Genomic DNA, 15,663 nt, shown 5'->3' with positions numbered 1-15,663 from the left:
CCAACATCAGCATCAGCCCCCAGCCCTTTCCCTTCCCCAGGGCTCCCCGCAGGGCGAGTGCTGTCCCATGATGCAGCTCCCTGCTCCCCCTGCAACCTCCAGCAGGCGGCCAGGGCTATGAGGAGACCGAGCTCCCACTGTGGGCGACAGGCCTGGAAGTTGGCCAGTCATTCAGAGTCCATGGCAAGAAGCGTGACCTTCCCCGAAGGCCAAAACAGCACAGGTGTCTTGGGTCTTGCCTGTTTCAGCCCAGCCTTTCTGGGGCTATGGCTGCTCCCGGACCTGGCCTGTGCTCAGGGATGCAGGAACAGCCTACAGGCCCAACTCCAGCAGCACTCTGGGCACCCCATGGTGCTAGGCTCCTGCGTCCATGTGCTGCAGCTGCATCACTGCTGCCAGAACAGGAGCTGCAGGCAACTTCTCCTTCCTGCTCAGCCTGGGCCGGGCTTAACCCCTCAGGGCTCTGGCAGAAGGTGTCACTGAGGGTAGAGGCTGGGGAGGCGCCTAGGGAACCCCCACCACACACTGCAGCCCCTGTGCACCAGAGCAGCTCCTTCCTCTGCACCATTGCCCCAGGAGGGGAGCTTGCCCAGCAGGCAAGGGCCTGCACTTGCCCTGCCTCCTGTCCTTCCAACTGCGTTGTATCGCCCAGCGCGTCACAGCTGGCTTCACACTTGGGGCCAAGTCAGGCTCCTAACCACACAGACAGACACGCTGCTGAGCGACCACAGCTCAGGCCTTGGCAGCAGGGCCATTGGGGAACACAATGCCCGGGCAGCCCACAGCCCTCACCTCCCCCAGCGCGGTCTGGGGGTGAGCGCTGGTGCCAGGTGTGACGGAATAGGGAGTAAGGAGTATTAACCTGGTAATGTTGCATGGGAGTTTTACTAGTTTACTGTCTGCATTAATACTAGATGGTGATGGGAAATAAGGGTGTGACTTCACTGAGCGATGATACTTGATGGCCAGCACGTAAACGATGGTGGCTGCCCTTCGTAACCTGAGCCCCAGAGGGGGTTGGGGCCAGGTGACACCTTCTGCCTGGGAAACTGGACAAAGGCTGGAGGAGGAGCTGGGGTGTGTGGCTGGGTGAGACTATTGGAGGGAGTTTCAGTTGGGAGCTGGCTGGGGAGGGGGGAGGCCCAGAATTTGGGTCTGGGCTCCCCACCCCCCAAGATGGACCTGACTGAGGGGTCCCGTTTTCTGTACCTACAAGCTCTGTTTTAAACTGTGTTCCTGTCATCTAATAAACCTTCTGTTTTACTGGCTGGCTGAGAGTCTCAGTGAATTGCAGGAAGAGGGGGATACAGGGCCCTGACCCCCCCACACTCAGTGACCCCAGGCAAACACCCTGTGACGAAGTGGGACTGTTCTTAATGTTTCCTCTGAATACTGTGTGGGTGCCTCAGTTTCCCCAATGCATTTCTTAAGTCTCTAGGTGGTGGGGAAAGGCCAGTGTGCATAAATCACTGACACTCTGTCTCCCTGGCAACAAATGGCCAGGGCCCCTTCCCCCCCTGCAAGGAAATAGCTGAAGGTGAACAAAGAGATCAGGTGACCTCCTGGCCCAGGAAAGAGACAAAGCCAAGAGAAGGAGGGGCTGGAGGGGGTTTGGGAGTTGGAGCTACCTGGGGACTAGGAGTGAGGGCAGACGTGGGTGTCTGGCTCTCTGAACCCCATAATGGACCTGGCCGAGGGGTCCCGTTCGCTGCTGTACCTACAAGCTCTGTTTTAGACCGTGTTCCTGTCATCTAATAAACCTCTGTTTTACTGGCTGGCTGAGAGTCACGTCTGACTGCGAAGTGGGGGGTGCAGAACCCTTTGGCTTCCCCAGGACCCCGCCTGGGCGGACTCGCTGTGGGAAGCGCACGGAGGGGCACATGCTGAATGCTCCCAGGAGAGACCCAGGAGGTGAAGACATGTGAGCTTCTTGCCCTGAAGACAGTCTGCTCCAAGGGAGAGGAGGCTCCCCAAAGTCCTGACTGGCTTTGTGGGGAGCAGTTCCAGAGCATCGCCCGGGGACTCCGTGACACACCCCAACCCTCCTCTGCTCACCACATGTGGACCCCGATGCCCTTCTGGCTCCTGCACCCCCCACTCCCTCCCAGCTCACCACACACCCTGGCGCCCATGCACCAGTCACAGCCTTCCAGCTGCCTCTGCCTGTCACACCTCATGGTTTGGCCCAGGCCCTGTTGCACAGCTCAGCCCATGTTGTGGCTCACATGCCCTGGTCACGTCTGTGTGGCTCAGCTCCCATTAGTTGAACCCTCTGGCTGCAAAAAGAGTCTTTTATTTGCACTGCAGGTGGAGGGAATGGGTATAAATATCCAGGAACAGGGCCCTGTCCCGGGCAGTAAGTACTCAGTATATACAGACACTATAGACACACGCCGAGTTGTGCTGGGCCATGGCGTAGGGCAGGTCAGCAGGGCGGACTCTTCACTGCCTGGCTGCTCTCTGACCTTGCCTACTGCCCCTAATTCCTCCTCGAGCCCCTCTTCTCAGGAGAGGTCCCAACACTGCTGGGCCCTTCCCATGGGCACTGCCTCCACCAGCAGGACCTGAGCTCTAGCCACACAGCAAGAATCAGGGTGTTCTTCCATCTCCGATCCAGTTCTGGACCCCTCACCCCATGGTAGGGCAACCCCTCAGTGCAGGAAACTACATGACATGCAGGCATCATGCACATGGGAACCACAATCAGCCATCACATACACCTCCCGCCAGAGCCGTAACTAGGTATTTTTGCGCCCGAGGCAAGAATTTAAAATTGTGCCCTCCCCCAGGGCCGGCTCTTTGGCGGCAATTTGGCGGCGTTTCCCTCAGTCCCTCTCGGAGGGAAGGGCCTGCCGCCGAATTGCCGCTGAAGAATGAATGAAGTGGTGGTGATAGAGCCTGTGATTTTGGGGAGTCAACTCATGATTTTTGACTGCTTGGGCTGGTAATGTTGCTTCCAAGTGTTGAGATGAGTTCCTGTCTGCATCCTGTAAAACTTGCCCATACCGGTATTGCCCTGGCCTCTTCTTTTGTCATTCAGTGTTGCACGCATTCTAAAGCAATATGCATTTCCTCACCTTTTGGGGGCGAAGCCAGACTTTGAGGCACCTGCTCCCCTACTTGGTGTAAACTTTGCTTGTGTCAATCAGAAACGAACACAAACAGGTTTTGGGCCCCGTCCCCTATGACACGTCTATGATGTCATAGTTGGTACTTTATGGGCTGCCTGCCATGTGCAGGCAGGGAGAGGAGAAAGAAAAACGAATCCTGTGTATCCTGTGTACACCCGTAACCGAGCCTGATCACCTCGAAGCCTCTCTCTCAGCTCACGTGTTTCAAACAGAGTTTCTACGTTTGCCGGTCGTTATGCGTTGGTTTGTATTTGTAAGTATCAGTTATTACTAATTGCTGCATCTTTGTTTATAAATATTGTTAGTAGATATTTTAGTCATTGTGTGTTTTAAGTTTCATTAACTCTATTAGCTAATCAAACGCTGCTCCCTTACCCCTTGTAATTATCCCCAATAAAACTTTAAATTGATTAATTTTAGTTGTGTGTGTGTGTCTGCAGTTTGCATCGTGACCCATACTCTCCTTGCATCCCTTACCAATACAGTCTATTGCCACGTGCAGCCTGGTAAATAACAGGCCTGCATTTTCTTTCGCCCCTGCGTGCCCGTGGCAATTCACATGGCGTCACGAACAGGATGCAAGGGAGTTGGGCCATGCCCGTGGCACGCTGCAGACCGCGCAGATGATGAAGCTGAACAGTTCCAACATTTGCAGTTTCACCTTTTTACTAGCCAAAATTCGACTGATCCAAAAATAGAATGGATCTGTTCCCTTGGCTCGGGTAAAACTCTAAAAGGCTATACTGTACCATTAACCCTGGCAGATATGGGATGCCTCCTTCGGTGCCACCCGAGCTTTAGGTGTCAGCCAGCCGATTGTTCCCTACAGCCTCAGTGCATGGAGACTGTGGAGAACCTCGGTGCTGCAGATCCCTCTCAGCTTTGGAGAGAGTGTAGCCGCATTGTTAGAAAATCCGGAGGTACCGTTTCCAAATTGATTCCCCCACCTCGGGTAATACCTGCTGATCCGGCACACAAATTATTATGCCAGATGATAAAAGAATTAGATTTAATTAAGAAAACCAAAAAATTGCGACCCGATGAATATAAATCTGAGGATGTTTCTACCGTCCTGTTTAGCATGATATGCAAGGCCCTCGATCTGTGCTCTGTCCTCCACGGGGGCACAATGTTTGCAGCTAAACAGGCAGCCCCAGGCTCTCCTAAAGATGATAATGAGGAGAAGACGGAAAAGGTAGAGCCCATCACTACCTCCCCCTCCCCAAGTTCCTCTCAGAAAATTTTGCCACCCCCATATGAAGCTTCTAAAACTCCTCTGTATCCAGCTCTGCCAACAGCCCCAGAATTTACTAAATCTGAAACTGTAGCAGAAGCTTTGCCTATTGCGATAACTAAAACTAAAATAGATGCACAAACAGGCAACACCACGGGGGTTACTGAACTGCGAACACGTACTAAGGCCGAACTTAAAGAGTTTTTAAAGGAAATGCAACGAAAAGCCGATGAGGCACCTATGGTTTGGGTCGGGCGGCTAGCCTTAGAACACGGAGCAGAATTGGTGGACCGTGAGGAGGCTGGCATCTTAGCCAAAACGGCCAATTGGGCACGAGGCTTCCCGGGTCATGCTTTATTAAATAATCGCATTTGGCCACTTACCACCCCGGCAGCTGCCATTTTAGCAATGCAAGGCAGTTTTAAAGGATTGTATATCCCCCCCGGGAGCCTTAGTTACTCCACACGATTTAATATGGGCAATCGCAGGAGCTTCCATAGCCCTGTGGGATCCACTACAAAACCCACTTAATTTAACTGTTCAACAGCAATTGGTGGCCACACCCTTTATACATGTTACTGATCCCACCCAAATTCCTGTCTCAGCAGAGGCAGTTGATTTAGCATTAGAAGCTGCCCCTGGAGCTGACACCGGTGCCATGCTGCACTTGCATGCGGCTGTTCGCAGATCCATCTTAACGTTATTTGAAGTAGTTAGTAAAATTAAGTTGTCACTGCCGCCCCCGCCTGTTGTCCTCCCAGTTGATTTGCCACCAAAAGACCCTCCAAAGAGTCAGTTTAATCCCCAAAAATATCCTGAGCGAACTAAAGCTGAACGGGCACGATTTGGCTTCCTTCTTAACAAAGGAATCCCCAAAGAAGCCCTGCATAAAATGTCAGACCAAGAGCAGCAAAATATAGCTGAACAGCTAGGCTGGAAAAATTGGGAGGACTATGTTAGGTCAAAAAACGAATAGGGGCCGGATGCTGCCCGGCCCAAATTAAAGATCCCACCGATGAACGCCCATACACCACCCTGTTAGTTAACGGTGACACCCCCACCTCCTTTTTATTAGACACTGGAGCTCAAGTTAGCATTATTGAGCCCAACGTTCCCCACTGTCCTACTGGCTCCTTTATGTTTGTTCAAGGCCTCAATGCAGTACAAGAAAAACCCGTGGTTTGGGTTAAAATTGCCCACGAAAAATACGTAAGAAAAATAAAAGCCTTGTTAGGATCAAAAAATCTGCTAGGTGTCTCAGATATTAAAAAATTTAAACTGCATAATCAAATTCTGCAAGCCCTCCCTATAACCGTAGGCGATCATTCCCCCTATACCCCCGAAGTATTAACTCCCAGCCATGGAAATTTTCCCCTATCCCCACAAAATCCGAAGGGCTTCCCCTTATTGAGGCTTTGCTCACTCAGCTTCTAGAAGAGAAAAAGATAGAAAGGGTTACTGCATCCACCTTTCTGTCCGCGGGTTGGGGTATTCCCAAGCCCGGCGATCCCTCTAAATATCGCCTTGTCATTGATTATAGACAAGCTAACAGCCGTGTAAAGCCTATCGCATTTTCCAGCTCTGTCACCATTCCAGAAATACAGCGGCAACTAAGCGATGCAAGTAATCAGTGGGCACGTACTCTTGATTTAAAAGATATGTTTTACCAAATCCCACTCCAGGACACACAAGGAATCTTAAATTTTGCTTTTAAGGGCGTCCAATATAAATGGAAAGTTTGCCCACAGGGGTTCTGTAATTCACCTGCACTTGCATCGTCCCATCTCAATATCACATTACAAAAGGTAAAACCCCTACAGGATGTGTCCGTGTTAGCCTATGTAGATGATATTGTCATTTGTGGGCCCAATCCACAAGCAGTTCAAAGTACCACCCAAATGATAATAGATGCATTAGAAGCAGATGCGTGGCAAATTAACAAAACAAAGAGCCACCTGCAGGCCAGCCAGCAATTCTCATTCTTGGGACTCCATTTCACTCCCACCACTCACACACAAGCCCCAGCCAGCGTATTAGACCCTTGGACAGAAGCCCCTCCAAAAAATAAACGAGAGCTTCAGCAGCTACTAGGTCTCCTTAATTATCACCGCCAATATATTCCGGCGCAATTAATTTCTAACCTAGAAATCCTACAAAGCTCTCTCTCATCTAAACGCTCCCGAGAAGTGTGGAATGCATCAGCACAAAAAAGCTTAGAGAAGCTAGCTGGCTGGTTCGCCTCTAACCCCCCCCTCGCCCGTTTTAATTCCCAAGAACCCCTCAACATTAATTTGTTTATCACAAAACACCATGTAGGGTTCACTGTATTGCAACATGGTAATGCCATTTACAATTGGGCCCATCGCCTGTCTGGACCCCAGTATAACTATGGTCTGGTGGGAAAAATGCTACTGGCCGCGTCCAGTGCTCGTCACTGGTCCCAAGTCCCTATCCCAGGTACCTTGTCTGGACCACATGTTCATTTAATCCCGTGGCTTACAAGTACCCCTCCACCCGAGTTTCATGGCACTACTCGCACCTGGCAGCTTCTATGCTTCCAGGTTGAGGTAGCTTGGCAGGCATGGACCCTAACTCCCAGCGATAACATCTTAGCCCCCCCCCCCCCCTCACCAACCGTTATGCATTGAAGCAAAATATGATCCCTGGGTTGTGTCTGACGGGGGCACCTCACCATCCCCTAGGGCGGGAGTTCTTTGTTCCACATGTAATTACTTTAATGTGCAGTTACTGCCCCCCTCCTGCTCCGCACAAGAATGCGAAGTGCAGGGCGTTCTTTTAGCTGCCCAGCATGTTGCTAATGCCCACTCTGCCAACAAGCAAGTTGTTTTAGGTATCGATTCTCAATTTTGTTTAGATATTTTAATTGAGCAAGCCTCTCCCTCAGCTTTTGTTAAAATGTGGGACCAAATTTTTACCCTAATTCATAAATTCTCTCACCCTTGGTTCGTTACGCACTGTCCCTCTCATCGACCAGACTCTAACCCCCTGCATTCCAGTCTTGATCAAAGAATGAGAGAGGTCTCCCAAGTTCATATGGCAAATCCCGCCCCACAGGCCGACCCACTGTTGCGCTGGCTCCACGAAGAATGGGGACACTTACCACCCACAAAATTGTACGGCCTGTTATCTGGCTTTTCTAACCAAAAGCCTGACGTTAGCCGCAGTCAGTGCGAGCTCATTGTTCAGTCCTGTCTGCAGTGTGTGCAGGTAAAAACTATGAATCGTCCCCGATATGAGCGCTCTGCATACGCTGCAGAACACTTTGCCCCAGGTAGTACGTGGCAAATTGACTTAATAGGACCCCTGCCAGGTGCTCGTCGTTTTCCAAAAGCCTTAGTTACTGTCGATCTGGGGTCTCGGCAAACTTTTTGTGTCCCTCTTAAGAGTCTTTTATTTGCACTGCAGGTGGAGGGAATGGGTATAAATATCCAGGAACAGGGCCCTGTCCCGGGCAGTAAGTACACAGTATATACAGACACTATAGACACACGCAGAGTTGTGCTGGGCCATGGCGTAGCGCAGGTCAGCAGGGAGGACTCTTCACTGCCTGGCTGCTCTCTGACCTTGCCTACTGCCCCTAATTCCTCCTCGAGCCCCTCTTCTCAGGAGAGGTCCCAACGCTGCTGGGCCCTTCCCATGGGCACTGCCTCCACCAGCAGGACCTGAGCTCTAGCCACACAGCAAGAATCAGGGTGTTCTTCCATCTCCGATCCAGTTCTGGACCCCTCACCCCATGGTAGGGCAACCCCTCAGTGCAGGAAACTACATGACATGCAGGCATCATGCACATGGGAACCACAATCAGCCATCACATACTCCTCCCGCCAGAGCCGTAACTAGGTATTTTTGCGCCCGAGGCAAGAATTTAAAATTGTGCCCTCCCCCAGGGCCGGCTCTTTGGCGGCAATTTGGCGGCGTTTCCCTCAGTCCCTCTCGGAGGGAAGGGCCTGCCGCCGAATTGCCGCTGAAGAATGAATGAAGTGGTGGTGATAGAGCCTGTGATTTTGGGGAGTCAACTCATGATTTTTGACTGCTTGGGCTGGTAATGTTGCTTCCAAGATGGTCTTTGGTTCCAGTCCAGTTCCAATCCAGAGAGGGACTCACAGGTAAAGAGAGGAGGGAGGTGCTGGATATCAGCAGTGGCCACTAGGGATCAGCATGTGTCCTGAGAATGCTGGGAGTTGAGGTTTGCAGGGCAGGATCAGGGGTGGCAGGTTTGTAGAAATTTTGGTGGTGCCCAGAACCCGCCCCTGCCCAAACTCTGCCCCCCCCCACCCGCCCAAGGCTCTGGGAGGGAGTCTGGGTGAGGGAGGAGGTCTAGGGTGCAGGTCCTAGGCTGGGGCAGGGGATTGGGGTGCAGGTTCTGGGAGGGAGTTTGGGGATGGGAGGGGTGCAGAGGGATGGGGTGCAGGGGTGAGGGCAGTGGGTTGTGGCTGCAGAGGAGGGGTTTGGAGTGTGGGAGGGGCTCAGGACGAGAGTAGGAGTGTGGGGGGTGAGGGCTCTGGCTGGGGCTGGGAATGGGAGGTTTGTGGTGTTGGAGGGGCTCAGGGCTCGGGCAGAGGGTCAGGGTGTGGGGGGATGAGGGCTCTGGCTGAGACTGGGGATGAGGTGTTTGGGGTGCTGGAGGGGCTCAGGGCTCGGGCAGAGGGTTGAGGGTGCGGTGGGGGGGTGAAAGCTCTGACTGGGGGTGAGGGCTCTGGGGTGGGGCAGGGCTGGGGATGAGTTTGGGGTGCAGGTAGGCTGCTCCGGGACAGGGGCCAGAGAGGACTCCCCCCAGCCCTTTCCCTGCTGGCAGCAGCAAGCTCTGGGGGAGGAGCCCCCCTTTCCTGCCCCCCCAGCAGCACACTCACCCCCACCGCTGTCACTGCATGTGCTCCTAGGGCCCCTCTCAGGTCCAGGAATCACCCTCGCCTCCCCCGTGGTGGGTGCAGGGGGGTGCTGCGTGCGCCTCCGCCCCTGCTGTTGCCCCTGACTGTAGCTTCACTGTGGGTGAGGGATGGGGCTGCCTCCTTGCCCAGCATGGGGCAGGAGCGGTGACTGTGGGCAGGGGGGCCCCCTGTGCTGCTGGAGGGTCCCATTGGAAAATGAAAGGGTCTGAGGGGGAAGGGCAAGCTCAGAGTCAGTCTGCCCTGGCTAGTCGAGATGTGGGGCACTAGGACCCTGCGGCAGGGAGGCAGCATGGAGCTGCTCTGCTCCTGGGCGGGAAGGGGAGGAGGAGCAAGTCGGGGCGGGGGACACTGGGGGAGGGGGGGGTGCAGGTGGGGCCCAGGGGGAGATCACCTGGGTTATAAATTATCTCTGTGCCTGCCAGCAGCTTTTTTTTTTTTCTCTCCACCACTTTCTACGCCCCCCCGCCCCCCGGCTTTGTGTGCCCGAGGCATGTGCCTCACTCGCCTTGCCCTTGTTACGGCACTGCCTCCCGCACAGCCGGCACAGCACTGTGCCATGGGAAACACACACAGCCATTGCACACTTCCTTCACAGCCAGCATAGGCATTGTGCACACTCGAACCACACACAACCATCGCACACCTCCTGCACAGCCGGCACAGGCATTGTGCACACTCGAACCACACACAACCATCGCACACCTCCTGCACAGCCGGCACAGGCATTGTGCACACTGGAACCACACACAGCCATCACATACACCTCCCACACGCATACACCTCCCACGCAGACAGTCATGCACACTGGAGCCACCCAAACAGACACACACACCTCCCACGCAGACACCCAGGCACAATGCATGTTTGCAAAAATTTGCCTCCTTCCTGTAATTTAGTTTCTGCTTTTCCCTTCTCAGTGACTTCCCTTTGCTTTGCAGAGCTGGGCTCAGGCACAATCTCCTCCTCCTGCCTCAGTTGCCCTGCCCATGACCCAGGGCAGGCTCCAGACCCATGCCCTCCTGTGGAGGTATTGGAGCTGGCGTGTCCCCCTGCTGTGGGTGCAGTGCTCTGGGGGCAGACACTGCTCTGGCTCAATGCCTTAAGGGGCAGAGCCGACTTCTGCATCCCACTAACTGCCTTTAGCTGACACCACCTGGCCTAGGCAGGAGAGCTGGAGGAACCCTGGGAGGGCAGGGCTGGAGGCTTGAATGCTGTGTCCCGTCCTGGGGTGGCTCGCTGGGCTCCTCTGGGTTGGGGGAGGTGGGGACATGGCAGCCAGCCCTGGGAATGCCAGATGGGGAGCAAGGCAGGAGTGTCCAGAGAGGGCTCAGGTATCACAGGACATTACCTGCAGCTGGCACTGCCATGCAAGGTCACGTGACTTGCTGCCCAGGCCCGTCCGCCTGGCACTCGTTCTTCTTGAGGATGATGCTGCTGAGCTCCTGCATGAGTTTCTCGTTGATGGGCATGGGCAGCTGGGCACTCCTCTTCCTGGTGCCGTCCTGCAGGGGTTCGGGGCTGGGAGACAGCTCCAGAGGAAGGGGCAGCTGCGCAGTGCGTGGGGGGTTCCGGGTCCAGTTCTGCTCCCTCCCCAGGGCAGGCAGCGTGCGGGGCAGATCCATGTTTCTCTCGAGCGAGGCTGTTTGGGTGGCTCTGAGCCCAGGGGACTTGTCCCACTCCAGGGTCTTTTCAGGCTCCAGGGTCAGATCTCTTTCAAGGGAAAGCGACTTGGTGAAGTGGGCGCCAGACGGTCTCTGCTCTGGGCTGATGGGCCGTGCAGAGTGAAGTGCTGGGGGCGCAGGCTGCTCTGGGAACATGGCCGGCTTCTTTGATCTGTCCACGGCGGGCACCTGGGAGAGCTCGGCCAGGAGGCCTCCGTCCAGCCGCAGTGGGGCCAGCACTGGGAAGTCACCCACCTCCTCATAGACAGGCTCTGTGTCCACTGCCTCCTCCTGCTGCTCCTCTACCGAGTCCTGGTGCATCTTCATGGGCTGGGCGAGGGCCAAGGGGAGAGAGGTGAAAGGACTGGGTATCATGCCCCGTGCCTCCTGAGCGAGTCCCCTGCAGCAGGGGCCCAGACCCAGGGAACACTGCGCAGGACTGATCCCTCCCCACACGGGCTGGGGGGCAGAGAGAGAGCAGCAGGTACCTACGGGCCCTCACTGTGCACCAAGCACAGGAGCCATGGGAGCAGCAGGTGGCTGCCGGGGAGCGGGGGCAGGGCCTTTCTGGGACGTCTGCCAGCGATGGGTGTGTGTGTGCAAGCCCCAGGCTGCTTCAAGGGGAGCTGCTGGGTCCAAGTGGCTCCTGTGCCTGACTCACATCAGGGAATCTAGCCTCCCCCAGGCCTGGGCTGGCCCTAGGCAGGAGGGGCTTCTCCTGCCTCACTGCCACTCTGTGGCCTTCTCAGCTACCAGCTCTGCAAGTGCCCCAGACAAGGCTGGGAGCAGCCATGAGCTAGGACAAAGGGTGTGTCCCCTGGCCAGCTCCATCCCAGGCAGCCTCCCCCTCTGCCCAGCCTATCACCACCCTCAATGCCTACCAAGCCAGACTTTGTCTGGGTGAAAGGGGCCCATGTCCGGGCACCCAGAGCAGGGCAGAGGCCAAGCCCGAGCTGGAGTGATCAGCTGGATGGATAGAAGCTATTCAGCACCAATCGGAGCCATTCTGAGTGCCAGGCCCTGCCTCTCCCAGCCCAGCTCAGCCATGCTGCCTCCACCCCCCGGCTCCTTCCCTGCTTGTGAGGAGACTCCGGCGGGGATCCAGACAGAGCACAAAGCCATGCAGAACCAGCCCGCCCCCCAGCTCTAGCCACCTGGCATGCTCCTTCCACATGCGCTCAGACCCCCGCGGGCAGCCCTGGGCTGGCATGATGGGGCCAGCTGGCTCCAAACACATGGGAGGAAAGGGGGATGAAAACAGTCCTTTCCTGCTGACACCCCAGAAGGGCCCTGGGGGCGACCTGACCTGAGCAGTGACATCGCAGCACAGAGCACCTGGGGGGCTCTCAGCAACAGCAGGGAGTGTTAGAACGATGCTAACGCCTGCCTGGCACTCGCTGGATGGGGCTGCATCGCCCATCTCTGGGCTGGGATGCGGCAGCTGTTGGACAGCACATGGTAACAGCCATTTGGGGCAGCAAAGAAAGGGGACTCCCATGCCCAACTGAAGGAGCAGGGGAATCTAGGGAGGCCAAGTGGACTGACCCAGATTCGAATTTGGCCAGGACACCAAAGCTTGAGAGAAGGGGCATGGGATCTCTAAGGAGTGCAAGTTGCTAGGGCCTCCACTTTCCAGTCCATGCTCCTCAGAGCTAGGTTCCCAGCCCATGCACAGCCTCCAGGCATGGCACTGCACAGGCCATGCCTGGTTGGCACTACCAGGAAAGCAAATTGCCCATGGGGTGTGAGCGGAGGCCCTGGAGTGCAGTGGAAGTGTTGTGTCTGCAGCTAATCCAGAGCTCCCCGGGCTACCCAGGGCATGGCATGGCCCGGCAAGGCACACAGCAAGGCACCCTGCGGAAACATGCAGCCCACATGCAGATACTTACAAAGAACATAGACAAAGTTCTTCGTGTGTGCAGGCGGCGCTAGAAACAGAGGGAGATGGGGAGAGTAAGCGACCGCCAGTGCAGAGGGGTCAGGCTGCAGGAAAGGGGAAAGCAAACCCCTCACGTGGGGCCAGGCAGGACACACTGCTACGCACAGGGGTGCACGCTCACTGCGCAGCAGGGCTGGGACTTCTGCACAGACACAGCCCCACCCACAGGCACAGCCCCCCCACAGACACAGCCCGGGGGCAGTCCCCCTCACAGACACGGCCCCACTCACTAAATCCCCCCGTCCCTCTGTCGCTTGCTCTTCCCACCCTCACTCACTCGCTCATTTTCACCGGGCTGGCTAAGGGGGTTGGGATGCGAGAGGGATTGAGGGCTCCGGCTGGGGGTGCACGCTCTGGGGTGGGGCCAGAAATGAGGAGTTCTGGGTGCAGGAGGGGGCTCCGGGCTGGGGGTGGAGCCGAGGGGTTCAGAGTATGGGAGGGGGCTCTGAGTGAGACAGGGGGTTGGGGTGTGGAAGGAGGTACGGGCTCTGGGCTGGGGGTGTCGGTTCTGGGGTGGGGCCAGAAATGAGGGGTTCAGGGTGTGGGAGGGTGCTCTGGGTTGGGGCAGAGGGTTGGAGTGCTGGGGGGGCGTGAGGGCTCCGTCTGGGGATGTGGGCTCTGGGCGGAGCTGGGGATGAGGGGTTTGGAGGGCGGGAGGGGGATCAGGGCTGGGGCAGGGGGTTGGGACACGGGGCGGGGAGTGAGAGCTCTGGCTGGGAGTGCAGGCTCTGGGGCAGGGCTGGAGATGAGGGGTTTGGAGGGCAGGAGGGGGAACAGGGCTGGGGCTCGGGCAGGGGGTTGGGGCCCGGGAGGGGGTCAGGGGCTCAGGCTCTGGGCAGCGCTTACCTCAAGCAGCTCCCGGAAGCAGCAGCATGTCCCCCCTCCTGCTTCTATGCGGAGGTGCGGCCAGGCGGCTCTACGCGCTGCCCCGTCCGCAGGCACCATCCCCGCAACTCCCATTGGCCACAGTTCCCAGCGAACGGGAGCTGAGGGGGCAGCGCTTGGGGTGGGGGCAGCGTGCAGAGCCTCATGGCTGCCCCTATGCATAGTAGCCGGAGGGGGATATGCCGGCTACTTCCTGGGAGCTGCGTTGCATGGAGGCTAGAAGGGAGCCTGCCAGCCCCGCTGTGCGGCGCCACCAACCGGACAGTCAACCGGACAGCAGTGCTGACCAGAGCCACCAGGATCCCTTTTCGACCGGGTGTTCTGGTTGAAAACCAGACACCTGGTCACCATAGCTGCCCTCCCCCCGCAGACACGGCCCCGCCGGTAGCACACCCCCCCCCCCCCCCCGCAGACGCAGCCCCGCCCGCCAACACTGCCCCGCAGGCAGCCCCCTCCCGCAGACATGGCGCCACAGGTAGGCCCCCCGCAGACGCAGCCCCGCCCGCAAACATGGCCCCACCTGCACAGTGCCCAGCCCCAGCCTCACTCACACCCAGATCACCCCTGCCCAGCCCGGCCCAGCTCTCACACCCATGGCACAGAGAGGCAGCCCTGCACGACGGACACAGCCTGCAGCACCCCTGCGTGGTTCACTGGTTCTCCCGAGCCTGTCTGGAGCCGGGTGGGGGTGTTTGGAGGTGGCGCAGTGGGCTGGCAGCCTGTCACTGCAAGGCTCTGGGGGTGCTGGCGCTGCCTTACCAGGGTCTGGTTGGCAGAGAGCATGGTGGCATCTGTATTGTCTCCCCGCAGAGGGATCAGGGGCATGGTGCCAAACTTCTGCTTGGTGAGGTCGGAGGAGGAGCGCCGTCTCATGATCACTGGGCGCAGGTCGTCGTGCTGCATGAGAGTGCCAACACGTCACTGCTTGGCGTTCCCAGCCCCCACCCTGCCCCAGGCCCGCTGCATGCCTGGCACACCGGCTCTCACCCACCTGAGCCTTCAGAATGCTGGTGGTCCAGTCCCACAGCTCGGCCTGCCCCGCACACGCCAGGTACCTGCAGAGCCAGAGGAGACACTGGCTGGATTTTGGGGATCTGGCACCTGCTGCTACCCACAGAGGAAGGTGCTACCGAGGGCAGCTCGCTGTAATGACATCATCCAGCTGCAGGGCCCTGCCTGCCTGGCTCTCAGCTTCCCCAGGGGCTGGCTGAAGATGGGAAGTTCCCCACACAGAGGCCAGGGGGCTGGGAGCCCAGCAGGGATCAGCTCACCCCACAGCCCGGGGAGCTCACTCTAACTAGCGCCAATGCCAGCACTGCCTCCGTGTAGTGCTGAGAGCTTTGTGCACAGTCACAATCCGCCAACGTTCTGACTCCCCCAGCTACACGGCACGGGCATGTGAGGGGAGAGAGCCGGCAGCCCAGCCCTGCCCCCCAGACTCCCTGGCTGTGGGGCAGTTACCATTCTCAGCCTTCATGCTGCACAGCCACAGGGGTCACATGCCAGGCCAGAGGGTCTGAAGGGGAAAGAAAAGGGAAGCGGTTTGGCTGGTGTCATGCAGCTGGCTTGTATCCCTAGCAGTACTGCCAGCTACCAGCCCCGAGCTGGGCCTGGCCGCTGGGCCTGCTGGCTGCTCAGCACTACTCCAGCAGAGTACAGGGGCAGGGACAGCGCTCTGGGGGCTGGCAGTGGTGGCGGGGGGTGCACAGCTGTCCCAGGGATACTGTGTAGAGCAGTGTGAGATGCAATGAGCTCATGGGGGCAGTGGGAACATGCCATCAGGACCACACACCCTGGCAGGCTCACTGGATGGGGACTCAGACCGTGAGAAAGGACATGGGGATGTACAAGCATCTGGCCCATCACAGGGGATGGGCTGGGGCCAGCAGACTCTCGACTGGAA

General features: G+C 57.2%; 1 protein-coding gene across 1 annotated transcript in view; it reads right to left on the bottom strand.

Annotated features, from left to right (window-relative positions):
* Positions 1–10,648: 10,648 nt before the first annotated feature.
* ARAP3 (ArfGAP with RhoGAP domain, ankyrin repeat and PH domain 3) overlaps positions 10,649–15,663 on the bottom strand; it is a 48,084-nt gene continuing 43,069 nt past the window's right edge. Inside the window, exons 30-33 of the mRNA XM_065409796.1 lie at positions 14,752–14,815; positions 14,520–14,657; positions 12,826–12,864; positions 10,649–11,266 (exon numbers count right to left, since the gene is read on the bottom strand). Coding sequence (XP_065265868.1) covers positions 10,649–11,266; positions 12,826–12,864; positions 14,520–14,657; positions 14,752–14,815 — 859 coding nt within the window. The remainder of the gene's footprint in view (positions 11,267–12,825; positions 12,865–14,519; positions 14,658–14,751; positions 14,816–15,663) is intronic.

This window comes from Emys orbicularis, chromosome 8 (assembly GCF_028017835.1).
Source record: "Emys orbicularis isolate rEmyOrb1 chromosome 8, rEmyOrb1.hap1, whole genome shotgun sequence".
Classification (NCBI taxonomy): domain Eukaryota; kingdom Metazoa; phylum Chordata; order Testudines; family Emydidae; genus Emys; species Emys orbicularis.
The sequence above is the reverse complement of the archived record's forward strand: the minus strand, read 5'-3'. Positions and strand labels throughout refer to the sequence as shown.